Source organism: Colobus angolensis, unplaced genomic scaffold (genome assembly GCF_000951035.1).
Source record: "Colobus angolensis palliatus isolate OR3802 unplaced genomic scaffold, Cang.pa_1.0 Scaffold535, whole genome shotgun sequence".
Taxonomy (NCBI): domain Eukaryota; kingdom Metazoa; phylum Chordata; class Mammalia; order Primates; family Cercopithecidae; genus Colobus; species Colobus angolensis.
The window spans coordinates 132,548-158,570 of NW_012118877.1; the positions used below are offsets into that span (position 1 = coordinate 132,548).

The 26,023-nt window shown below is 35.8% G+C and overlaps 1 protein-coding gene across 1 annotated transcript in view; it reads right to left on the reverse strand.

The window, feature by feature from the left end:
- The window catches only part of PKHD1L1 (polycystic kidney and hepatic disease 1 (autosomal recessive)-like 1), a 159,097-nt gene that overhangs the window by 52,730 nt on the left and 80,344 nt on the right, over positions 1 to 26,023 (reverse strand). The window contains exons 39-51 of the mRNA XM_011961082.1: positions 25,448 to 25,696; positions 24,348 to 24,497; positions 22,705 to 22,879; positions 21,564 to 21,720; positions 20,970 to 21,126; positions 19,606 to 19,685; positions 19,010 to 19,139; positions 17,516 to 17,645; positions 13,702 to 13,943; positions 11,302 to 11,438; positions 7,933 to 8,962; positions 6,440 to 6,631; positions 124 to 275 (exon numbers count right to left, since the gene is read on the reverse strand). Of these exons, the coding sequence (XP_011816472.1) occupies positions 124 to 275; positions 6,440 to 6,631; positions 7,933 to 8,962; positions 11,302 to 11,438; positions 13,702 to 13,943; positions 17,516 to 17,645; positions 19,010 to 19,139; positions 19,606 to 19,685; positions 20,970 to 21,126; positions 21,564 to 21,720; positions 22,705 to 22,879; positions 24,348 to 24,497; positions 25,448 to 25,696 (2,981 nt within the window). The remainder of the gene's footprint in view (positions 1 to 123; positions 276 to 6,439; positions 6,632 to 7,932; positions 8,963 to 11,301; positions 11,439 to 13,701; positions 13,944 to 17,515; positions 17,646 to 19,009; positions 19,140 to 19,605; positions 19,686 to 20,969; positions 21,127 to 21,563; positions 21,721 to 22,704; positions 22,880 to 24,347; positions 24,498 to 25,447; positions 25,697 to 26,023) is intronic.

Here is a 26,023-nt window from a genome sequence, read left to right on the forward strand (position 1 = left end):
TTCAACAGGTCAATTTGTGATAAAAGGTCCCTCTGGCCTGACAATGTGTGTGAGTAATTATGAGGATGTAGCCTGTGTTTGGGTAATATGCAATTATAATCATTAGAAAATAAATATTTTTACCTTAAATCCATAGAATGTTGATGTATATGAAATGTTGGTTATGTGGTCCACACCTTTAAAATACCAGTTAATGTGTTTTGCATTTGGAATCAGAGCCATCCATCCAGACATATGAGTCAGTCGTTTCTTCTGAAATGGAATAATGCTTGTGCCTATAGGAGAACATAGAACAAGCAAATAATAGTAATCTCTACCTCTAATAAACTCCTCCTTTTATAAACAAGTGCAAATGTTGGTTTAGTTTAGTTGGTTTAGCAAATATTGGTTTAGTCTATGAAAGTCTTTAAAAAGATTAATATGGCATTTCATTACTTATGTCCTAAATGTCTTCGTTTAACTGAAGAACTGAAATGATTAATATTACATTCAACTGGAAAGTAAAAGGCTTTCAAACTTTGAATTTTGAATTGAGATGGAGCCTCTATTCCTTAGGGAAAGATACACTTGAAACATTGTGAAATTAAAACTGCTAAAACAAAAGTGCCTAAATATATTAATATAATTATTTAAAGATCATTGATCTAAACATAATTTCATTTTTATTCCTTAAGAACTTATTCAGAATCCTTGATGTAGAATATATAAAAACATAAGCTCTGATTCTTTATTAGTTTCCTATATCTGTTGAGCTCATTAAAATCTGTACAACACATATTAATTTTTAGTAGTAAATAGTTTTGTTTGAGTTTAATGGAGTTTTGATTTAGAGTTCTTAAAGAACAAGGCTACAACTAGACTTATAACTTAACATTGATGAAGATATATACATTGTAGGAATGAGAACTTTGAACCTGAACTACCTGTTATGGGAAAAACTGTATAATTTAGTAATGCTTTAGTCACAAGAGAGTGCCTGATAACTTTAATAGAAGATTTGAAAAGTTCTCTTACAATATAAAGGAAAGTTCTTTCATTAATTGCCCCTATTTTTCTCCCCCTTCCTTTACTTTTCATCTCAGGTTGGATTGTATATTAAATTAACAGACTCTTATTTTAAAAATTTAGGAGGAAGAAGCTAGAAGCAAGATTATAAAATAATCTGTCATTTATTTACTTTTCAAAGTAAAGCCAAACAAAATTCCAATGTCGTGAGAGAACAAATTCATGAATTTCTATGCTTTATGAGTTAGTATTAATTTTAAAAGATTCATGAGCAGAGGCACCAAAGACTTTCACTAACAAAAAATCCTGAAAAGTATGAAGAGAACTATGACTATAGTTGGATTAGTCATAATTATTGGATTATTGTTCAGCAAATATCCACTCCTCTCTTCTCCTTGAGGGCAAAGTAGACTTCCCTGCTTTGTTGATCTTGGCCAATGGGACATTAGTGGAACTGACACTAGCAAATGCTTGAAAAGTGCTTGCTCAGTGAGACTTGACTTCTAGAGCCTCTAGCTTCACAAAGAGAAAAGCCTCCCCCAGGTAAACTGCTCTCCCTTTGCCTGACACCTGGAACGAGTACATGTGGAGTTACCTGAGCTCAGCTCTTGGCGAGAAGCAAAGTCTCAGCAGAGCCCAGCCTAGATCAATCAACCTAGCCTCTGGACACCTAAGAATAAACGATTGTAGGCTTAAGCTATTGAGTTTTGAGATAGTCTGTTGTGAATGGTTAACATAGAAGAGCTGATTAAAATCATCCAAAACCTCTAGAATTTGCTCTTGGATTTGCAGAACTAAATTCCCCTGATGTTTTCTTTCTTTTTTCTTTCTTTTTTTTTTCTTGAGATGGAGTCTTGATCTGTCACCCAGGCTAGAGTCCAGTGGTATGATCTCGGCTCACTGCAACCTCCACCTCCTGGATTCAAGCAATTCTCCTGCCTCAGTCTCCCAAGTAGCTGGGATTATAGGCATGCGCCACCACACCTGGCTAATTTTTCAGGTATTTTTAGTAGAGACAGGGTTTCACCATGTTGGCCAGGCTAATTTCAAACTCCTGACCTCAAGTAATCTGCCCACCTTGGCCTCCCAAAGTGCTAGTATTACAGGCATGAGCCACCACACCCAGCCTCCAGTGAAGTTTTCTGATGCTTGGGATTGCATTTTAACCTGACATTTCTTAATAATTCAGTTTTTAAGTGAAACAAATTTCCATTTTTGTAAGTTGTGTTTTTCCTAATTTTTTAAGCTGCACTCGTTTCAAGTATGTCTGTTTTAAGTGTCTTGGACTGAAATATAAACTCTTTGAACTTGATATTTTCTAAAAATAGGATCATTAAGAGTTAGCATCTCAAGTTAATTTGCCATCTGGTATAACTTCATACATATATTTACATGAAGATACACCATCATGCATGAGATGCTTTGATAAAGATATATAAGGACATATATAAAGTTACAGCAACCCCTTACTTCCCACTAGCCTAGTATACTTTTAAACTTTTGTTTCACTTAGCATACGTATACAATCAGGACAAGTTATCTTTTTCTGTTTTTAAATTTTAGAAGTAAATAATTTTATTTGACTTTAATGGAGACCAAAGTAGCCAAGTGTACTTTACTATACAGTTGATTTTTTTTTTTCACATACGGAAGTAAAATGCCTGGCACAGTATTTTCTCTAATTTGCAATCTGGTCTGAGTATTGCAACTAATTCCATTTAATTCAACACTTGCTGAGTAGTTACTATTTGCAATGTTCTGTGTTGAGCCTTGTGGTGTCAGAAAGATAAGTTTGTAGATCTTGACTTCTAGGTAGTCACCATTTAGTAACTAAATAAAAAATCTTAATTTTTGAAGGGAATAGATCAAAGGGTGCAGAGAAACTTGACAAGAAAGCTATAATCTTATAAATTCAGAAATAACCAGATTTCCTGAATCAAAAAACCAGCATATGAACAAATAAGCAAACAAAAGCTCCTTTCTAAAATCCTCACCACCACTAAAAATGACCATAAAAAGAAAGCTTAGAGATTTGAAAGCTTAGATATTTGAATATTAGTGCTTAAAAATTAATAAAGGAATATATACTTTATTATGTTGTATATTTAAAATAATTTACTTAGGAAGGTTGCACATCTCTGTGTTTCTGTAAAAGTGTATCTTAAATCATGTTTTAATAAAATACTAATGTTCAGTTTACTCACAGGTATGCCATAAAGTATGTAAAAGGATGATTAAATAAGAAAATATTCTATGATACAGCAATGGGAAATACTAAAACATCAGTTCATTAGATAAAATAACTTCATTTGCTTTTGATGTTTTGGTTACCTTTTATTTCAGTTTTTATTTGGAAGAAACATTCATAGATATTTTGTTTAAAATATTTTATTGTACCACAGACTTTTAAAGTTTAAGTAACATGATTCCATTCTGGACATCTATTTATCAGAAGAAAAGCAATGGTTTCTGGGTTTATATTATTAAGGCACTGTGATAGTGGGTATAGCTATTACTCAGATAGCAGGTACATGATCCTTTTAATTCACAGGGGGAAAAAAACTAGAAAAAATGTTTTAAAATTAAATGTCATAATTTATATCATCATAATGAATGATGGAAGTGGCGCTGCACACTTATGTTTTCTCCTGTAGATCCACTTTTCACCCTTTTCTAACCTGCTCCTTTGCCTTCTGGCTTCTAGTTGGGTTTGGACAGTAGGAAACACAGCAAAGAGAAGAGAGGGAAGGAGAAAGGTGAAAGAGAGGTATTTATTGCCCTGACTCTCACCCTTAGGGAATGTAGGGGGATCTTGATGGGCTCTTGTATCTCTCAACCAAGGGGCACAGCTTCTTTCAGGCAGCCTTCTTCATACAGCTCTGTTTCTGGGTCCATGTAACTGCTCCTTCCCTTCATCTTTTCAGGGCCAGCAATGGCAATAGCATTTTCCCCTTACTAGCCCTTTGAAGAGTTCTATTGTAGCTGTTCTCTCAATGCCAGAAGTGCTGGTAGGGGATGCTGCCATGGGATTGTGTGTTTTGATCCCAGTAGGAATAACAGAATCTAAAAGTGGCAGGAGTCAGTGCTTAACTGTTAGATATAAAGGTGGATTTAATTAGCACCATAGTCACTGGGCAGAGGATTAATCAGAGTGTTCTGACCTGCAGGAATCTGTGATAATTGATTGATTGATTGATCTTGAGATTCCAAAGATTAAATAGACAGTAGCACATTAAGGTGATATTTGGTATGCATATAGGAAGAAAACTAATAGAGGTCTTAGATGGCAGAAGTCTAACTCAAATTACCTAGGTAGAAATTCACTGCTTCTGACCTATTTTCTAGATCCAAGCCAATTCACAGACCAAAAGCCTCACCACTGAGTGAAAGAGATCTGTGACCAATTATACTAAGGAAAGAAAAAGAACCAGACCTTCCATATTACTAGATCGTAGCTCTAAACTGATGCTAATAATCCTCGAAGTTATCAATGCCAACATGCTAACATGGCCCACCAGCCAGAGTAGGGGCTTATCAAGGGCAAGTGATGGATGAGTCTTCACTTAGTCCCACAGTGAGTCCAGTAGGGTCATGGGTATATGTTATGGTTATTTCTCCAGTTCCACAATGTACAGTGGAAACAGATATATAAAATCTGGTTTGAGTATTTGCAATCTGGTCTGAGTATTGCAACTAATTCCATTTAATGCAACACTTGCCGAGTACTTAGTGTTTACAGTGTTCTGTGATGAGTCTTGTGGTGTCAGAAAGATAAGTTTGTAGATCTTACCCTCTAGGTATTACAGTTTAGTAACTAAATAAAAAATCTTAATTCTTAAAGGGCACAGAGAGACTTGACAAGAAAGCTATTATGTCATAAATTCAGAAATACCCACCTTCCTGAATCATATATAAAATCTAAAAGACTGGATTCATTTGAAATGAGGACAGAAGTTGAAATTCTTCTAAGAAATATCTTAATAAGAGAAGCTGACAACATGGAGTGTAATAACGAAATTCCAGCATGTCCTGATGGGTTTGACATAAGTAATTTTAGCAGCTATCATGTGGCTGGTATAATTATGCTAAACATTTTCAAATCTTAATTGGTTTATATTGAGATACATGGTTTAAAATTTTTAAATGGCAAGTCTCTACTTTGTAAATATCATTAAATGGGAAAAATCAACAATATTGATAGCATTTTAAAGTAACATGAAAGTATTTGCAATATTGATGGGAAATGGTAAATATTGACACTATAAGAGAAAAATAAGTGCACTTGGATTCTGTTATTAAACTCTTTTTCTATACTTATGATTCCTTATTATGTGTTTACACCTTGATGATTACAGTTTTCCATATTGCTGTCAAGAAATTGCATCATTTAGATTTACCCAGAAAATGTAAAAAAAAATTTGATGATGATATTAAGATTTTGTTTAGCAAATCTTTGATTCATCAATGCTTTTTCCATTTTTCAGAATCTACAGTCCCTCAGAACAGTGTATATTGTGAGAGTGGATTAATTATAAATAGATATTTTAACTAATAATTTCTAGAGAGATGATGGATGGAATGATAAAGAGATAGAGATATAGATCTGAGCCAGTCAGGGTGGGTTAGGTCAGGTAGAGTGACACTAGACACAGTTAGTAACTGGAAGAATTCCCAAACTGGTTCCCCAACTAATGGAGCAGGGTCAAATATAGTAGTAGGAACTATGTGGATACTCTATACTGTAGGAACCATCTTTGCCACCCCCTTAATTAAATAGAAGCAAGTTTAAATCCTCGAGTTGCTGGTGGGGTGGGGGTAGTGGGGAAATGCAGAGATTAGTGCCATGATTGAAGAATTAAGAAATGTGAGATTCAGGATTTTCACCATATCCCTATTTAGTTAGCTTGCTTGTTTGGCTGGTGCAAATGCCAGATGGATTATGAACAATGACAGTAAATTATTGCAACATAGTCAGGTAATGATGTCAAGCATATCTGGTGTTACAGGTACTGTACCTTTACTGGAACAAATCAGTAAATCCACAATCCCTGGCACCTGGTAGGCAGCTATTAACCTAGAAAATGCTCCCCCATCCCATCTCAATCAGCAAGGACAATCAAAAACATCTGCCTTGAGTGGCAGAAACACTGCTACATTTTTACTTCCTCCAAGGGCTATGCCAACATTCCTTCTCTCTATCATAATATTGTCTGGAGGTTTCTTGATAAGCAGAATACTGTGCTAGCCTCTGCATTTATAAAATGCTTCTCAAACACCTACTTTGAGAGTATTATTTGTTTCCTGCTTGGACTCTAATATAAATAGTATACTTTCTGCAGTGTTTGAACAACCAAGTAACAATGCAAGAAGATGATGACAAAAGTTTAGGAAGATATATTTAAATTAGTTGTTTAAACTAATATATTCCACTTACCGAAAGAGTCTGAAAGAACCACATCCTTTTCAAGCAGAGATACTGGAGAAGGCTGGTTGAACGCTAAACGGTGAAAGCTGACTGAAGCATCACAGACTGATCCAGGGAACCCAATGCTCCACTCAGCTTCCTGAGTACAATGAGAAGGGTCTAGCAATGAGCTGTGTGGAATGACGGTATGTCCTTTGTGCCCTGGGAAACAAACAAACAAAATGTTTTTCATTTCACATTAAGAAACATAAAAAAGGTCTACAATATACAGAATTGTGACCCATAGTACCACTAATACAATCTAAAGGTCTGGGTAATGTTTTGTTTGTTTGCATGGAGCAAGAGGATCTCATACAGAAGCATTGCAGTGCCTCTTTGGTTAGGAATGTTATTGTGGATTTAGCTGAAACACAGGGTGCGAAGCACCCATGAGAGTTAAAGTTGGAAAGGGGAATTGGGATGAGTAGCCTATTCAAGGACACGGAGGATTTAAATCCAGGTGTTATGACTATAAAGCCTTTACTCGAAACTGGTAGACTACCAATAAATGTTCAAAACCTAAACTGAATTAAGTAAATCAATAAACATTATACAAAGCTTTATATACTAAAGGCATCCAAACATTCTCCTTCTTTAAAGTCACAACGACTGTGGATGAAAACTTAAGTTTTGCATTTGAATTTCGAGATGAATCTTCTTTCATCCTTCCGAGTCTTTCAAAAGTAAATCATTACTGTCTATAGGTTTACCTGTCGATTGACTCACAGAGTATGAGGCACATAGCCTTGCTATCTTATTTAGACAGATTTTTATCATTTACAATTTGTAAAAATGCTAAATTCTAGAAATCATGAATATTTATGAAATATTAAAAATGTGACCTACTCTGAACTTGGAATGCTGAAAGAAATTTAACCTACAATGTATATGGAATTTCGTTCTCTTTTGGTATTCTTCGAATGAATTAAAAATTTAGGATTTAGATTGGAAGAAAAGGGTTCACAGCAGGTTTGTGACTTGTTTCTTCTCTTAAAAGTATTTTCACAAGGATAGATCCAGTCTGTCTACATTGCTTTTGTAAATAAGCCTGCAATTTATATGTTTCTGGAGCATGACTGGCTGGAGAATTAGTGTAGTGATGTAAGCAGTTTCTTTTCTGTGCAATTTAACTGAGTATAAAATGGAGGCATTCTAAAAGTGAAATGGTTTCCTTTTGTGATCAATATTTCCATGCATATTGCCCCAAATTTTCTGTTAATTTAAAATCAATGTGCCAATGCAGGAGAAAAAGGACATATTTGGAGGCTGCCTCTGACAGCTCGGGGCTCTTCCATTAAAGAATGTCTCATCTGTGCCTGGTGCTTGCCTCTCTGTCATTTAAATTATTAGTAAAGTTTGGTATTAGGTAAGATCTGTAATGCACCTAAGTCTGCTTTAACAATTTAACTCTGTGCTAACGTATTTCCAATGGATTTTTATCACGAATTAAAAAGTAACATTACCTGTAAGTGAGCCATCAACATCAATCAATACCATTTCATGTTCCCAGCGAAAGCCGGCCTTGTTTGGTGTGTGAAAATACTGGATGTCAACAAACTTTGCACTCCAACCCCCACATCTGTCATTACAAACTCCAGAGATGGATGTCACTCCCAAAGCTACACAGTTGGGACGGTCAAAGTTCATAAAGTGCACAGAAGATACAGTCAAGCCTTCACTAAATGGGAGAACCAGGCCTTTTGTTGTGCAAAATGCAGACCCCATTCCTAGTTCATCAAGATGGCCAACTATTTTGGCATTTTTAATCACTGCTCCATTGGTTTCTCCCCACCCTCCAACATAAGGAGCCAGGATCCTCTTAGTCTCGATTCCAGCCTCATAGTTATTCACCATCACAAAGTTATGGAACTGAAGGGCACCTCCATTGACCCATTCAGCTCCTTTTTGACAATTCCAAGTAGTAAGTGAGTTAAATATTGCAGGCACAGGCACTGTAGACGTACAAGATCCCGTTTGCATGGGGAAATATTCCTCAAAGATCCACATTCCAAACCAACCTTGAGAATGGACGGTATTGTTAAAAAATTTGCCAAGGGGAACTCTTTTTTGACAAATGTTTCTGTCATAGGATGGCCCATCAGGGTGGTTGTTCATCCGGTACCAAAAGCCAAAGTGAGTGCCGCCAGCAACAGCATTGTGTCGTATGGTATTGTTTGGGTTGGTGACCCAAAAGGCAGCCGGGGTCACATCATCATTCAGTAGACTGGTACTTTGCTGTACAAATACTGCCAAGTTATACTGGAGGATATTGCCGTGTTCAATACCGTCTTCTATAAAAAATGCTCCTCCCTTAATGTCATATATAATATTCCTCTCAACCAGAAGATGGTGTGTGTTATGGATAGTAACAGCTCTGTTATAGGCCTGGTGAATTGCACAGCCTCTTACATAAGATTTAAACTGTAAATCTCCAAGCAGGTGCCAATGTATTGGATATCGCCCCAACCGGAAAGCCTGGCCAGCATGGAATACCTGTTAAGCCCAGAAATCACAGTTATTTAGTAATAGCTCAGATGTTGAGCTTGTATTTTCTTGTTTCAAAAAAATCTCAAATTTTATGTTATTATTAATACATTTATTTCTTCCAAAGTTTTCATGTTTATTATTTGAAAATGTCATTGAACCCCCAACCCACCATGTTTTATACAATGTATAACAGACCACACTTACTACAAAATGAATGAAAGAACATAAAAAGCCATCTTTAACTCTTCTGCTTTTTACCTTGGTATATTAGTAAACTTCTGTGTTTCAGAAAATAAAACATCTTGAAAGACTTCTTTTTCTCTTTTACTTTACTTTGCTTCTTATGTAATAATAAGAAACATTTCTTGAATGTTTTATGTGTACCAGATGTTGTGCTCCTTTGCATGCATGATCCTAGTCTTTGCCATAATCCCCTAAAGTAGGGGTCAAGTACCGTTGACTTCATTTTACAGATTAATAAATGGAAGTTTAGAAAGGCTGAGTATCTTGTTTATGGTTACGAAGTTCCATTTAAACCCAAGTTGGTCTAACTCTAGAGCTGGTGCTCTTAATCACCAGGCTGTGCATTCTTTCAAATGGTCTATGATTTAATAATTTAATACAGAGGATACCAGTGTGTCTGTGTGCGTGTGTACCTGCATGCGTGTATGCATATGAGCATGCACAGGTGTGTCATATAATCTCATGGGGTAACGAAATAAAACATTAGGTCCACTATTTTTGTTGTCCATCTAAAACTAAAAATTAACCATTATTAATATTCGATATTCAGATCAACCTAGCAATCTCACTTAGTCCATATCTCAGATGTCACATGTAACATATCTCAGGAGGAGGGAAATTTACAAAATAGAGGTGCTGAGTATGTCACCATCAATGCAGTCGCGGTGTGCCCAGTTTAACGGATTTATGGATTTTATTATCCCTTCCTCCCTCCCTTCCTTCCTTCTACTGAATACATGATAAGAACTATGCCAAACCCTGATTATACAGCCTGAATATAAATAAGATACACAGGAGTTTCTAATGTCATAGCAATAATATGCATATTTAAGTATTTGTTTAATTTATAATCAACTGAGAATCTACTATATGCCATGCATTGTTCCAGGGAATCAGCAGAGAACCATAAAGACAACATCTGTAAAATAATAGAGATTATGTTCTAGAGGAAGAGATTGACAATAAATAAAAATACATATCCTGTTAAGAGTTATGTATAAATAAAGTAAATAGGAATTTGGGTGGCAATTTTAAGTAAAAGTGGTGAGGAAAGTCCTCTCTGGAGTGATTACACTCGTCAAAAGATCTGACTGAAATAGAGGTATAAGCCATGCAAGTATTTGGTAGAGGAGGATTCCAAGCAGAATGAAAAGCAAGTACAGGCTGGGCGTGGTGGCTCACGCCTGTAATTCCAGCACTTTGGGAGGCTGAGGCAGGCAGATCACAAGGTCAGGAGATTGAGACCATTCTGGCCAACATGGTGAAACCCTGTCTCTACTAAAACTACAAAAATTAGGTGGGTGTGGTGGTGCACACCTGTAGTCCCAGCTACTTGGGAGGCTGAGGCAGGAGAATCCCTTGAACCTGGGAGGTGGAGGTTGCAGTGAGCCGAGATCATGCCACTGCACTCCAGCCTGGCAGCAGAGTGAGACTCCATCTCAAAAATAAATAAATAGATAAATAAATAATGAAAAGCAAGGATGAAGGACCTGAGATAGGAATGTGCTTGACATGATCACATAAGGAGTCCTCTATTACTAGCATGGCACAAGCAAGGCATAGAGTCGAGTCGTAGAAGATAAATCAGAGGGCATCTCTGGGTCAGATCACATGGTTCCTATGGGATGGACTTAGACCTGTTGATTTACGTATACTATGAAGCCACTGAAGGATTTTGAAGAGGGGTGTAACAAGATATGATTTATGGTTTTAAAATTTTACTTTGAAGTGTGGAGACTCCATTAGAGCAAGGTGGGAGCAGGAAGACCAGGTAGGAGAAAATCACAGCAGTCCAGGTGGGAGGAGATAGTGGCTCAGGCTCAGAGTCAGGTGGAGGTATGGAAAGAGACTGGATTCTGGATACAGCATTTTGTGGGTAGAGAAGACAGAATTGCTGATGAATTTGATTTGGGGTGTGAGAAAATTTGAGAAACAAAATTTTGGTATGATCAAATGGGTATATTAAAATTGTTTACTTATGTATCTGTCTCCCCTATCAATCAGATTCTAAGTAGCATTGACAAACAGCAGGAGCTCAATACATATTTCTCGTATGGATAACCTTGGGAAAACCACTGTGATTTAGTAATAATGCCTCTCACCTCTACATATTCTATTCTCCCAGTTACCATGTTAGCACCAGGTACAGGAGCATGAAACATAATACAGCCTCCAAATTGGTCACTTCCTATTTCTTCTCCAAACTTTCCTTGGAGACAGGTCTGTGTAGCAAATTCTCCTTTAAAACAGTTTTTAAAGCATCATTAAAAAACATGTCAGAACCCTCCTATATTGAGGATTTGAATCCTCAATTTGAATTTCTCATAAGTAATTGTATCATTTGATTCACTTATAATCTCAACCTCATCCTAGAACATAGTTATTCGTATTCACATCATTTCCTCTTACAAATAGCAAGATAGGTAAGTACCTTGTCTTGTTCAGCTTTGTATTCCCTAAAGTACTTAGTATTTTTTCAGAGAAGATACTAAACAAATATTTGAATGATCAAGGGAATATTGATAATGGGATTCAGTCTTATTATTTCTGAAGCCTTCCCCAAGATTTGAGGATTAACATAATCAATGCAATTTTACATTTGTAGAACATGAGAATATGCATTATGTCACTTACTGTTTACAACCATAGTAAATAGAACAGAAAGTGTTCTTAATTTAAACAGGATGAAACTGGGTTTCATGTATATTGTGAGACTTGATGTAGATGAACTGGAATGAGAATGTGGCTCACTCGACATCAAATCCCATGAGCTTTGTCTTATACTTCCTTTTGAAGAAAAGGCTATTATTTAAGCTGCATCAGATATTATTCAACTACTTATAGTATTGTAATGATATCAATGATTACTTAAAATTTTTAAAAGAGAACTTGTAAGATGTATTATGCTTCCTGCTATAGATAGGAGAGCTGTGATAAACATCACTAAAATTCACCAATATCCATTTCCCTTCTATTTCTGGGTATATGGGGTTTGCACTAACTCACTCTCTTCAAGTTAGACATAGCCATGGAATCAGTTCTGACCAATGACCCTTGAGTTTAAGAAACACCTATCACTTTGAGACCAAAGCAATTAATTGCTAGTGCTTTACTCTTCAGCAATCTCGTCTCCTGCCTCAGAGATCGCAGAAGCCCATGCTGAGATAGATCCTTCATAAGCCTGGATCCCAAGGCAATTATAATGAGAAGAGCCCGCCTGTTGACCCATATGGGACACATGTAGTATGAATGAGAAATATACTTTTTTTTTTTCTTTTTTTTGAGATGGAGTCTCACTCTGTCGCCCAGGCTGGAGTGCAGTGGTGCGATCTCCGCTCACCGCAAGCTCCGCCTCCCGGGTTCACGCCATTCTCCTGCCTCAGCCTCCCCTAGTAGCTGGGACTACGGGCGCCCGCTGCCACACTCGGCTAATTTTTTGAATTTTTTAGTAGAGACGGGGTTTCACCGTGTTAGCCAGGATGGTCACGATCTCCTGACCTCGTGATCCGCCCACCTCGGCCTCCCAAAGTGCTGGGATTACAGGCGTGAGCCACCGCGCCCGGCCGAGAAATAGACTTTTATATTTTAAATCACTGACATTTTGGGCTTGTTGATAAATAGAGCATAACCTAGTCCAGTGGTTCTTAACTGAGGCCAATTTTGCCCCCAGGGAACATTTTTGCAAAGTCTGCAAATGCTTTTGGGTGTCACAGTTGTTAGAGGAGGCTACTAGAATTTAGTTGGTAGATGCCAAGTGTGCTGTTAAACATTCTGTGATGCACAGGACGGTGCCCCACAGCAAAGAATTATCTGGGCCAAAATACCAACAGTGCTGACTTTGAAAAACTCTGACTTAGCCTACCCCCACTGGCTCAGATCTATATATCTACATATTTCCGCACCCCCCCCATCATTCCATCTATCCATTTGTCTGTCTATCCATCATCAGTCTAGGAATTGATTAAAGTATCTTTCTACAGTAAATCTATTCTCACACTGTTCTGATAAACTGCAAATTCTGGAAATTTGAAAAAGTCCTAATGAATCAAAGATTTGCTAAATGGAATCTTTGTATCACTATCAAATATAGTTCTCCATATTTTCTGAGTAAATCTAAATAATGCAGTTTCTTGCTGGCAATATGTAAAACTAATCATCAAGGTCTAATCTAAACATAATAATGAATCATAAGTATAGGAAGAGAATTTATCAACAGAAACCAAGCGCACTTATTTCTCCCATTATAGTGTCAGCATTAACCACTTTTCTTCAATATATTCAAATATCTTCATGTTACAAATACTATTAGCATTTCCAAATTTCCACATTCAATTATATTTACAAGATATTTAAAGGTATCTTATAATAAGATTAATACCATTAAATTATATTTAATGATATTTACAATGAAATACATTGAAATAATGTATTTCAACATATACCAATTAAATTTTAAAAATATGTGGCATGATTATACCAACCACGAGAGCTGCTAAAATTACCTGTGTCAAATCCATCAGGACATGCTGGAATTTTGTTATTCCACTCAACATTATCAGATCCTCTTATTAAAATATTTCTTGTAAGAATTCCAACTTCTGCTCTTGCTTCAAACAGAGTTCCATCAGGGAGTGTGACCGTAATTCCTAAGTGTGTGTAATTTAGTGGATTACTTAGTGTTATGTTTATGCCATCAGCAGATACAGACGCAATGGTCCTTTTTTCATTCTCTCCTTGACTGTGTCTGTAAAAATTTTAACAAAACATTTTCAAAATTAATATTAATTGACATAACATATTGTTTTGGTATATTTGCTTTATTCATTTTAAATGCTTCTTTGAAAAAATAGGAAACTATTCTTATGTCATATAATATTCTGAACAGAAATTAGAATAAAATATTTTATTCTTGCTTTATTAACTAAGTTTTACAAATATTTTCAATTCAGTTAAATATTTTTCAAGTTCTACATTCGTTCCTAGAACTGGATTAGCTTTTTAAAAGTATTTGGAAAACTATTCATTTATAATTTGGAGGATCACACTCAGTGGTTCTCAATTGAGGATGATTTTATTCCTCCCAGGGGACATTTAGCAATGCCTGAAGACATTTTTAGTTATTACAATTGGGGGCTGCTACTGACATCTAGTAGGTAGAGGCAGGGGTGTTTCTAAGCATCCCATGATACACAGGATTTCCCCAACATAACAAAGGTGATCTGGTCCAAACTGTCAGTCATGTACAAGTTAAGAACCTTTACAAAGGGGAGTCACTGAAGGTTCCTGAACAGGGAAAAGAAATGATTGTGTTGCAGTTTAGGAGGTCTCATTTTTACCATTCCTCCAAATATACCCCAAATTCCAGTCACAGCAGAAAGAATTTGCCAATTCTATAATGTACACATTCATGCATTTAGTCATCCAACAAACATTTATTGAGGGTCTAACCTGCATTTTAGGCATGGAACTAAGCACTAGGGATGTCAAGTAGAAAGTTTCCCTGATTTTAAGGAGATAAGTATGTCAGTGCTTGATTGTATAATATATTATCTACTAAAGTGTGATTGCTGCTGTTAACAAAGGTAAGCCTAAGGGAGTCACCTCTGTGTTTTCCTAACATTTTCTTTTGACCCTTCTCTCCCTTGGCAAATCCTTTCCCTCCTTTAAATGGCAGTTCAAATGACAGTGCCACATGTGAAATAGATTCAAAGCAGCTCTCTCAACTTTCCCAACCCTACTTCTGCATTCTCAATACACTCTGCATAATGCTCTGTTAGTGCTCAGAACAACCACGCTGCAGTCCTATGAGATGTCTATCTTTCTGTCCCTTCCGCTGACTTGCCTGCTCTTCTAGGCATGAGACCCATTGAAATCATTTTATACGCTGAGCACTTAGTACAGCACCTGTCACAACTCAATAACAGGTTTTGATTGATTGAACAAATTAATGCAGAATGAATTTGTGGGGGTAACAAAGTGAAATGGAGCCCAAATAGGAAGGTGATGTAATATTCCAGGTGTGAGAGACTGAGAACCTAAATCAAACTGAGAGCAGAGAAAACTGATGAGGGATATGCCAAGGGCAGACCAAAAGAACTTGGTGACGCAAAGGAAATAATGAATGATGATAATTACAAGGTCACTGAAAAAGATCTGTGAAGAAGAAAACTAGAATGCAGGGGTTTAAAGAAAGAAAACAAAGGATAGTAAGGATAAAATAGAAGAAATAAGCATATAATATGTAAGCAGTTTACAACTCTAAAATAAAGGATTAAAAAAAAGAAAGATGCTACAGGAGAGAGGAGAACAAAGCTGTTTATCAAGATAATGGGTGGATGGGGACAAGAATCATTCCAAAAGATGCAGGGAAGGAATTGTGGGGGAGGGGCAGGGAGAGGTGGAGATTAAGGATGCTTAGAGATAAGGGTGAACCAGTGGTACAAGATCTCACAGGTGGTATGCAAAAAGGCTTTAGATTAGCCTCTCTTGAATTTTCTTGGATTCGGATGATACAATGATTTCTTTAGAAAAGAAGTTCTGAAAAGCATTTTCATATATTGTATGTACCTAAACACATCTTTCCTTCCTTTGTTGTAATATAACAACACTAAGTATAACAAGCACTTAGTTTGAGCCAAGTTTTGCTTTTACTGCTTTACGCTTATTAACTAATGTAATCCTTACTAATAACAGTCCAATTTTACTGAAGCACAGAAAGGTAAAATAATATAACTACAGAACTAGTAAGTGGTATTGCTGGCAGCTAGACACAGACAAACTGACTTTTGAAGGCATTTTCTTAACCACTGACTTTTGAAGGCATTTTCTTAACCACTGTCTTTGCAAACTGTCAAATAGGATTTATCAATGACACAGTGAACAATTAGATTTGGTGGGAAACTCCTTAATTCTTGTTTCTGAAAATTAAATAGCCCCATTCTAAATCCTAAACCTACCCTTTCATTTCATACAAAAAACCATAAATGCAGATTTTCTATTCTGTTAGTAAACCCTGTCATTTTCCTGCCTTTTTATTTTGCCTTTATATAATTAAAATTTCTTCCAAGGGCAGAACAAAATGAGCACTAAAGCTAAGTATATATTTAATTCTTCCTAATGACTGCAAGTCTATTTTTAATATGGAATACGGCAAACTCAAAATGCCATCTTGAATTTTAAGTTTAAGTTGAATCATGGCCTTAATAAAATTTAGCTGTTTCTTATCATAAATCACTGTTTGTTTCCTAATAATCACAACCATATTCAATTTTACTATTATCTATAACTTGAACAATAAAGCAAAAATAATGGTTCTCTTGCCCCTACCCCCATGATACTTGGTGGTATTATGTTAATTTTCTTTCTTTCATGTCTTATTTGCTAAAATATGTAATTAAACAGAAATTAAGGGTCATACTTTCAGTTCTAAAATAACAGGCACCTAAAAGGTTATGTGAATCATCACTTTTTGTATAATGATTTCTTGTCTTTTATTTAGTCATTACTAACAATTTTGCTCCATGGGAGCCACTGCTAAGGCTGTAAGATAAGAGAGTTCACTGGCTGCTTTCAAACATGTTCTTTAGTGACTCACACTAAGAAGCTCATTTACATTTTTGCATTCATTAAGGTATTTATTTAAAACTCTAAGATATTTCCAAATGACTTTTAGTAGTCAAATGCTTCTTTTCTCCAAATAGATTCTTACATGGGAGCCAAACCATGTAAAACATACATTTTACTAGGACATAGTTATTTCATAAGTTCAAATTTATATTCTTTCTTATTGTAAATCTATCAATTATAATGCAATACAAATGTGATCAACCTAATGTTAACACTTAGCAGGCCGGGTGCGGTGGCTCAAGCCTGTAATCCCAGCACTTTGGGAGGCCGAGATGGGCGGATCACGAGGTCAGGAGATCGAGACCATCCTGGCTAACAAAGTGAAACCCCGTCTCTACTAAAAAATACAAAAAACTAGCCGGGCGAGGTGGCGGGCGCCTGTAGTCCCAGCTACTCTGGAGGCTGAGGCAGGAGAGTGGCGTAAACTCGGGAGGCGGAGCTTGCAGTGAGCTGAGATCCGGCCACTGCACTCCAGCCCGGGTGACAGAGTGAGACTCCGTCTCAAAAAAAAAAAAAAAAAAAAACACTTAGCAAATCTGTATTTGGCTGTTCATGTTTCTTTATTAGAGTTTTCAGGTTTAAACCAAATAGTCATGCACCATCTGAATTGTCCCTCTTTATAAAGGACAAATTATAAAGGCAAAAATTTCTTTTCTAAATACATATCATTAAGCCCAGAAGACATCATACCTGTGTCCTGTGCTTGCAATTACAATGTTATCTCCTGGCTTCCATGTTACTGCTTCTTGTAAAATTAAAATTCTTTCCCCTGCCTTTGCAGTACGAGCCAAGCGAGTCCAGATCACAGGAACAGGCACACCTAGAACCAATGTACACACTGAATATTTCTTTACATGTGTTTGATTGGTTATTAAGAACTTTATGCATTTTATTCTTTTCCTAAATTGAATCAATGTTGGAAAGGTTCATTTTGCCTTAGCATTTCATACATTTCTCCAAGATGAAATATGTAGAATGCTTAATTTATAAAAGTGACAATTGTGTTTGTAATAACATGCATATGACTATAAAACTTTTCAAAAATATTCTTCTGCAATGATATACCCTATTTATAACCATCTTTTTTTTTTACAGGGACACAATGTAAATGGGTGTGATAATATTGACAAAAAGCAGAAGTCTATTGTCTTTGTCATTATTGATAGGAAGTTGTTAAACTAATAATCTAGAGTCAAATGTAGACTTTTCTAAGAAATAACGTAGTATACATAGTAAGCCCCATGTAGGACTTTTATGATGATAAGGTATCATGTTTATGGTATTCTAAATTCATAAAAGGGATAGATTATTGCAATGTAGAAGACTTCAATATAAAAAAGATTCACACCATGCTTTCTTTAAATAGTATGTCGCCCTGGTACCTCAAACATGATCAAAATCATTTTTGGTTGCTGACAGTGCTCTAGGATATAGTATAGAAATCTACAACTATAAATCTCTTGTTATATTTCAGAGGGACCCCATTTTCAGATACAAATATAAGAAATTACATTCTTCTGCTTCTAGACTTAGTCTTTTTATATAGATAAATAAATAAAGTAAACAGGCAATCACAGACAGGTACTACAGTTACTGTAAAATGAAATGAGAAGAGCCTGGAGGCCTATGGAAAGGGGGAAGAGGAGGAATGTAGAAAAGGCCCAGAAAGACTTTCCCAAGTGTGACCTTGGTTGAGACAGAGACAGAGTCTCACTCTGTCACCCAGCCTGGAGTGCAGTGGTGCGATCTTGGCTCACTGCAGCCGCTGCCTCCTGGGTTCAAGTGATTCTCCTGCTTCAGCCTCCTAAGTAGCTGGACTTACAGGTATGCACCACCATGCCTGGTTAAATTTTGTATTTTTAGTAGAGACAGGGTTTTGCCATGTTGGCCAGGCTGGTATGGAACTCCTGGCCTTAGGTGATCCACCTGCTTTGGCCTCCCCAAGTGCTGGGATTACAGTTATGAGCCACCACGCTTGGCCTGGTTCTGAGTCTTGATGTCTGGGCTAGCCTTGCTTGGATGTGGGAAAGAAGGAAGGGGTAAAGAGGGGATATCTAAAGACATGAGAAGCCTAACACACTTTTACTTTACCACAGGATAAATTATAATTATCACAGGATAATTATCCCTGGTGTCCTGGTGAGTCTTTCTCTACCAAATCCCTTAGGCACTTGGCCACAGTACCATGCAGATCCAGGATTCCCTCCCGCACAGCCAGTGTTTTGGCACCATAGACAGGGAGCTCAGGAGATCGCAGGTGCCCATGCAAGGTAATGACAGCCTTGTGTTGGAATGGGGATGTCTCTGTCCCAATCTGCAAAAGATGTCACAAATGCTATTCAGAAAATTAAAACCCCAAATCCACAGTTCTAATCACATGAAAGTAGTTCTTTTCTATCTTCTCTTCTCTTTTGAGAATTAATGGCTCAGTTATTCATATCTTTCTTTGGAAAGATAAAACTTTAATTTTCTAGTGAGCCAAATACACTATGCCAGACCTTTGAAAGGTATACTGATTGACTTCAGCCACATCTAAGAGTTAATTCTTTCCTGTTCTATTTTAAATTTTGCTCTATGGGAATAAACTACTATCTTCCCATTAAAATCACAATATTCTGGGAAACTTTTATCCCTACATAAAGGATTTTATACCAAAAACAGATAAACAAAGATAAACTTAGGAGAGGTTGGTACAATTAACTATCCATTTTACACATAGTATTTAAAAAAATGAATGTAGAAAGGTTAAAAATGAACATGTATTATGTTCTTTTGAATACCTGAAGAATGCCTCCATCTGTAATTAGAATATTTTCTGCCTGGAGTTCAATGTCAGCTTCATCAAATATTAGAGTTCCACCTATGAATCATAGAATTTTAAAATACATCACAAGGAAAAGTCTTAAAAGTTACCTATTAAATTACTCATTACAATTTAACATAATAATTATTAAATTATACATTAAATTAAACTTTAATTTCTCATTCAAGTTCTGCTATTGTTATGCAGGTAACTTCACTTCAGTTCTTTGGCAACATAAAAGCATAAAAACTCCAGACAAGACCATAGGAGTTTACAGAAAATCAAATCCCAGGGAAGATTATTTTCCCTTGAACATTGGGAAAGTAGCTTATTTTAGATGCTACTAAATAGCTCAGCTATGCAGATTAGTTCTACAAACACAGCACCTCAAAATATAAATTAAGAACGAAAACATTTAAAGAAAAGCGTGTTTATAAAAACCGTTATAATGTCAACATTAGCTCTGAACTTTTACCCATTAATTTGCACTGTCAACAGCTATAGCCTGATTAGCATTATTAAAGATCATACCAAGACACATTCTTATGAGACTAATGTAAATTTGTAAGTAGTAAAATTTTATTTGTTCAAAGGTCCAATATTTAATAACTTCAAAAACCTGAAACTTTTCTATTTTCCCCGAAGTTAAAAACAGTACAATAACAAAGCAGGAGTCTTCCGGTGACTCAGCTGTTATGGCAAACTTTCTACACTAAATCCTCAAGCAGTCTACTCTTACCAATTAATGATTCTTTTACATGCAATTATCACAGTCATGGTTATTTAGTTTTCTACAGTAAAAAACAAAATACAGCAGCAGAGACAACCCCAGGCAACAACTGAAACAGGTTCATAGGCAAAGGTGAAAATCACAACCTATCTACCAAAGGGAGTCAAGGGGATCATTTAGGATAGACTTGAACAAATCTCTATGACTTTTTAACTCTTGGGACCCACTACATCAGTGTTTTTCAAAGTGGAAAATGCCTTTTTTGTTGTGATCTAGTGAAAGTGGGTGGGCATGCTCACACCTCCCCACTTTGTTATTGAACCAAAAGTTTCATAAAACAACATTTACTTTTAAAAGGTACTTACTCATATACATGCAATCCATTCTGATGCTTTCTATCCTATTTAATTTTTTAAATGCTGGCTGCAACACATGAAATAATATCATAACCACAAATGGATTGCAATACTCAATTTAGAAAGCCCAGGACTACACTGTGTATTAAAAATATGATGCAACTATGGATGTTCTTAATTGTGGACTTTGATTAAATCAGTTTCACAGAAATATTTCTCAGGCAGAGTTTAATGAACAGATATTCAGAAATTTACCCTGAATAAGCAACATTTTCAAAATAGGGGTGCTTTGATCCAGCAGAATGGTCTGTCCTTTTGTAATAACAACAAGAGACCCTTCTTCTGGGGGAGATTGTCCCCCCCATGAGAAATTGGAGGACCAAGCATCAATATAAAGAAAGTCAGCATTATCCTGTAATAGAACATAGGAGACCTTAACATTTAGGGATTTTACCAGAGTTTTTCATTCGATTTTTCAAAAAGCTTTTTATTACAATATAAATATATTTATATTACATAGTAAATATATAATATATACAAACAATAAGCATTTTATTAAATCTAACCTACTTAAAATGTGTTAAAATTGCCTCTTGGTTTATTTCACAATAATGATCAAGTTTAAAAAATCTATTACTAATTACCCCACAACTCAGAAAAATAAAAAATCTAAAATAATAAAAATTTTAGGAAAAGCAATAAAAAACATAAGCTACTTTAAATTTGTTATAGTCACAGCTCAGTTATTTTTTTGGAGATATTAAAGTAAAACAACCATTACCAATTAGCCCACCTCCCATAATGCTAGTTTTCTGTTGCTGTGATTACTATACCCAACAGCGCTATTACCAGTTTGGCCATGCCGACACCTCTGATGTGGACACGAACTGGAGCCCACCCTGAGGGAGTATGGGCATCTGTCATGCAGATGATGTGTGTCTTGTTGGAATACTCAGCATCACATTTGGCTCCAGCTATAGTGATATGAACATCCTCTACATTTTCACTGTAAAAAAAGAGGGAACACATAACATGTACGTTTTTCTCAAACTTCTAGATCATGCTGTCAAACCCTTTTATTCCTGTGTATTATTGCAAAAAGAAAAAATGAAACCTGATTCTATCAGCCACCAAAGTGCAGATTGATGCTTTTTTTCAATACTAAGATTTCAAAATATTTATTGGAAAAAAAAGTAAACAAAGAGGTTAAGAGTCCAGAAAATAGGACTGTAAATAGCCGGTGTTCCAGTGTTGGGGAAAAAAAAAGCAGTGATTTTTGTTGTTGTTCAGTGATTCTATGTTGATCTCCCAACAGGTACTTTTAAAAGAGATTTTCAAGGATCACTTGCCCATGTGACATTTTTATCATGTTTGTGGACTTTAGAACTTAACCTCCAGGTAAAAATGCAAGTTAAAGGTAATCAACTGCTTGAGGAGTTACAATGAGCTTCTGTGGTGTATGTGATCTGGTGTTTTGACTTCAGCCTTCCCCACCTGAATAATGATGACAACGCAGTGCACAAACTTGAGCCAAATAATGAGTATGCTTAAGAAAAAGAAACTTGACCAATTACAGTGGAATAGACCTGCTGTATGGAAAGATGTTTCTTTGACCCAATGAAGCAGATCATGGCTGGAGATAAGATGGTGGGGAAAGCATAACAAGAAGGGGATTTATATTTGTGATGCTACGTACTAGGATTGGGGGCAAGTTGTCTAACCTGTTTAATCTGTCTTCTAATCATAAAATGAGGTTAAAACATCTCAGGAAGTAAGGCAGGACTTCTCTGTGGGTAGGCAGGTGGTTGCCACAAAATAAATACTCAGTACATGTTAGCAATAGTACTATTTTTGCCTTAAGCATAAGTTACGAGCATATAGGTACACATGACATGACTGTGTTTCCGCACTGTCCGGGCATAGGAGAAAGCAGGCCTAATGGCTCGAGTCTGGAAATGCACAATGATGCATGTGTGTGTGGAGACAGTACCTGAATCCTGATCCCATGACTGTCAGTCTGGTGCCGCCTGCTGTGCTGCCTCTCCTGGGAGACACTGCAGTGATGAGTGGAGTCAGTGACACTGCGTATGTAAACGGAGTCATGGACTGTGACAAATCTTTCCCATTAACCACACTCACTTCACAGGCTTGCTCAGCTCCCGTGCCTATGAGAGGAGGATCAGACTGAATGCAGTTCTGCCATCAGGCCCTGATTCATTTCCAAAACCTCCAAACATTTTCAATAACATCTTCCTTTTCACACAATCATCTTCCTTTTCCCATATACACAGTCTGCATGTGAATAATAGTGGCCTCTAGCAATAGCTAAAAGCATTACAAAGTTCATGCTCACTATCAACAGAAGAAAAAGCCCTTGTACCCTCCCAGGGAGACTTGCGTAGAACAATCTACAAACCTGCCTGCTTAGTTTTCCAATTCTAGAGAATCTAACTTTGTAAATTAGAACAGGAAGGAGGGAAGAACTGCTTAAAGACACACACACGGATAACAGCAAGGAGTGACAGCTGAAGGCAAGGTCAGAGACAAGGACTGCAGAAACCTGATGCAAAAATATAACAAGAAGATGCAGAGCCAGTGTTAAGACAAACAACCTAAAACCTTGACAAGTCTCGAAGCATTGCTACATATATATATGTTTTTAATCAGGATTCAAACTCCGGTGTCAAAATGATAAATAAGCTCAGTCATAAAAATATTGCATTTTTCAATATTCTTTGTTAAGAAAGTCAGAGAAAGAAGCAATAATATTTAGAAAAGCTTCAAAAATTTTGTTAATGTTTTAAAAAATGTGTTCACATAAAATATATCCTTTATTCTTCTAGAATATTCACATTGTTTAAATATCTTCTTAAATTTTGTGAAGTAATAACTAAGATTTGTTGTCTAAACTACCAAATATTTAATCTTCACAACAATCCATTGAATTAGAGTTAATAATATCTCCATTTCATACGTGGAGAAACTGAAGCAGAGAGAAGTTAAGTTACTTGGTAACAAAATTGAGATTCAGGGACTCCTCAGAGACCAGGCTCTTAACCATTAACTAAAAATGAATAAGTAAGCATGAGAATAATAGCAAATTACATATGGTTCTAGACATCATTCCATCCACTTTATGTACATTAACTTATTAAACCTGACAAAAATCCAGTAGACTACTGTGATTCATCTCACTTTATAGTTGAAAAAACTGAGGCATAGAGAGGTTAAATAACTTATTCAATGACACAGGTAGGGTTTGAGTTTAGCAATGCACCACCGGCATTGACACTCATAGCCATTAATGGAACTCCTATCTTTAATGGAAGCCTAATATTCTAATGGGAACTAAAAATGTGTTCTCCATTTGGTATGCTCAATAGACTAAGAACCATCAGTTTATACCATAAACTGGAAAACTGCAATTTATTATAAACAATTCCATCTGCAATTTATGAATCTCAAAAGAGATGTAAATCTACAAAATGTCCTGAAGAAATTGCTTAGAATCAGGACAGTAATAAAGTGATTTAATTACTCCAAGGCACCCAGTAACTTGAAAAAAGAAATTAACTGATCTTTATAAAATTAACTAGTTCTCAAAGACTTCCATTATTTTTTCTGACAACTTACCATTATTAGATGGAATTTCACATAATAATGTTGTGTAATCAGATCTAAGCCTGTCAATTGCACATTCTGAGCCACAAACTAATATAATTGAATTTTGTGGATTAAATCCAGTGCCTCTTACAGTCATGGTTTGACCCCCACCAAAACTCCCTAGTGAAGACAAATAAAAAGGAAAAACAAAGCTAATTAAAATAAAACCTCTTCTGTGTACATATTTTTTACCTTTATTTTAAATGTTAAAAGTAAGTTACATTAAATGAAGAGTTTCTTAGAACTGAAATTATAGTACATTATTCTATGAATGCAACTTTTGATTATAGTGTTTTAAAATCCTCACTGAGTAAATGTCATATCTGGTAATTTATTTGAACTCTTTCTAGGAACTAAAATTTTACTTAAAAGAGATGTCACAAAGGATTTCAGAGTAGGCAAAACATAGACTATGCAATTACAATTTTAATTATAAGTAGATTGGTTTATTATACTTTCTTAAGGTTTTTAACCAAAAAATTTTTTCAATAAAAAAGATACTAATTTATGTAGAAATAATTACATACCAGTGATGTCTAAACATGATTTAAGAAACATTTTCACATATAACTGTCATTTTAAGTAGGATTAAGTTTTAAATAAATTAATCATACATCACTAAGTAATATAAGGTATTATATTTTAAAGTTTAGTATTTTGAAATAAATAATTATATACTGAACATGCTTATTTATTTGCAACATAAAGAAAAATATTTGTATTGTGCTATAAGAACTAGAAATTTTCACGGTGAAACCCCGTCTCTACTAAAAATACAAAAAAAAAATTAGCCGAGCATGGTGGTGTTTCGCCTGCAGTCCCAGCTACTCAGGAGACTGAGGGGAGAATGGCATGAATCCAGGAGGCCGAGCTTGCAGTGAGCCAAGATGGCACCACCGCACTCCAACCTGGGAGACTGAGTGAGACTCCATCTCAGAAAAAAAAAAAAAAAGAACACACTAAACTAGAAATTTTATGTATTTGAAGAACATATTATTTTCTAAATAAGATTTCTAAATAAGTGTTTTCTGAAACAAAATATCTGCAGTTTCCTGCATACTTATGACTACCTTGGCTTGGATTAATATTTTGAATATTAAGCGGATACTCAAATACAACTGTGGACACGGCTGAGCCTTTTGTCTTATGATGCATCATAACAGGAAATGTGCCCCCAGCATGATCTCCCACGATGCACTGCAACACACTATCATTGGCCATGGTTACATTACATTGAATGTTATTTATCATCACTGAGATTTCCAAGATCTCAGTGCCAAAGTTGGATCCAGTGATCTCAATTTCAGTTCCTGGTGGACCTTAAAAAAAAAGAAAAAGCACACAATATAAATATATCTAACTATTAATACACACTCATTTAAAGATATACCTCTTTACTTTTATAAATAAAAGAACACCCAGTGTTTTAAAACTAATATAAATATTAACAATACATGCTGTGTCATACAATACATTTTGACTACAATATACACTACATTCTACTGTATATTAATTACAAATGATTTATCTCAATGTTTATTATTTTTCCAGTCTTTCTGTCCATTCTATTGAGTTGTAAGTTACTAATTCACTCTAATAGAGAAGAGAGGAGGAGAGAAGAGCAGGTCTAGAGTTAGGAAGTATGA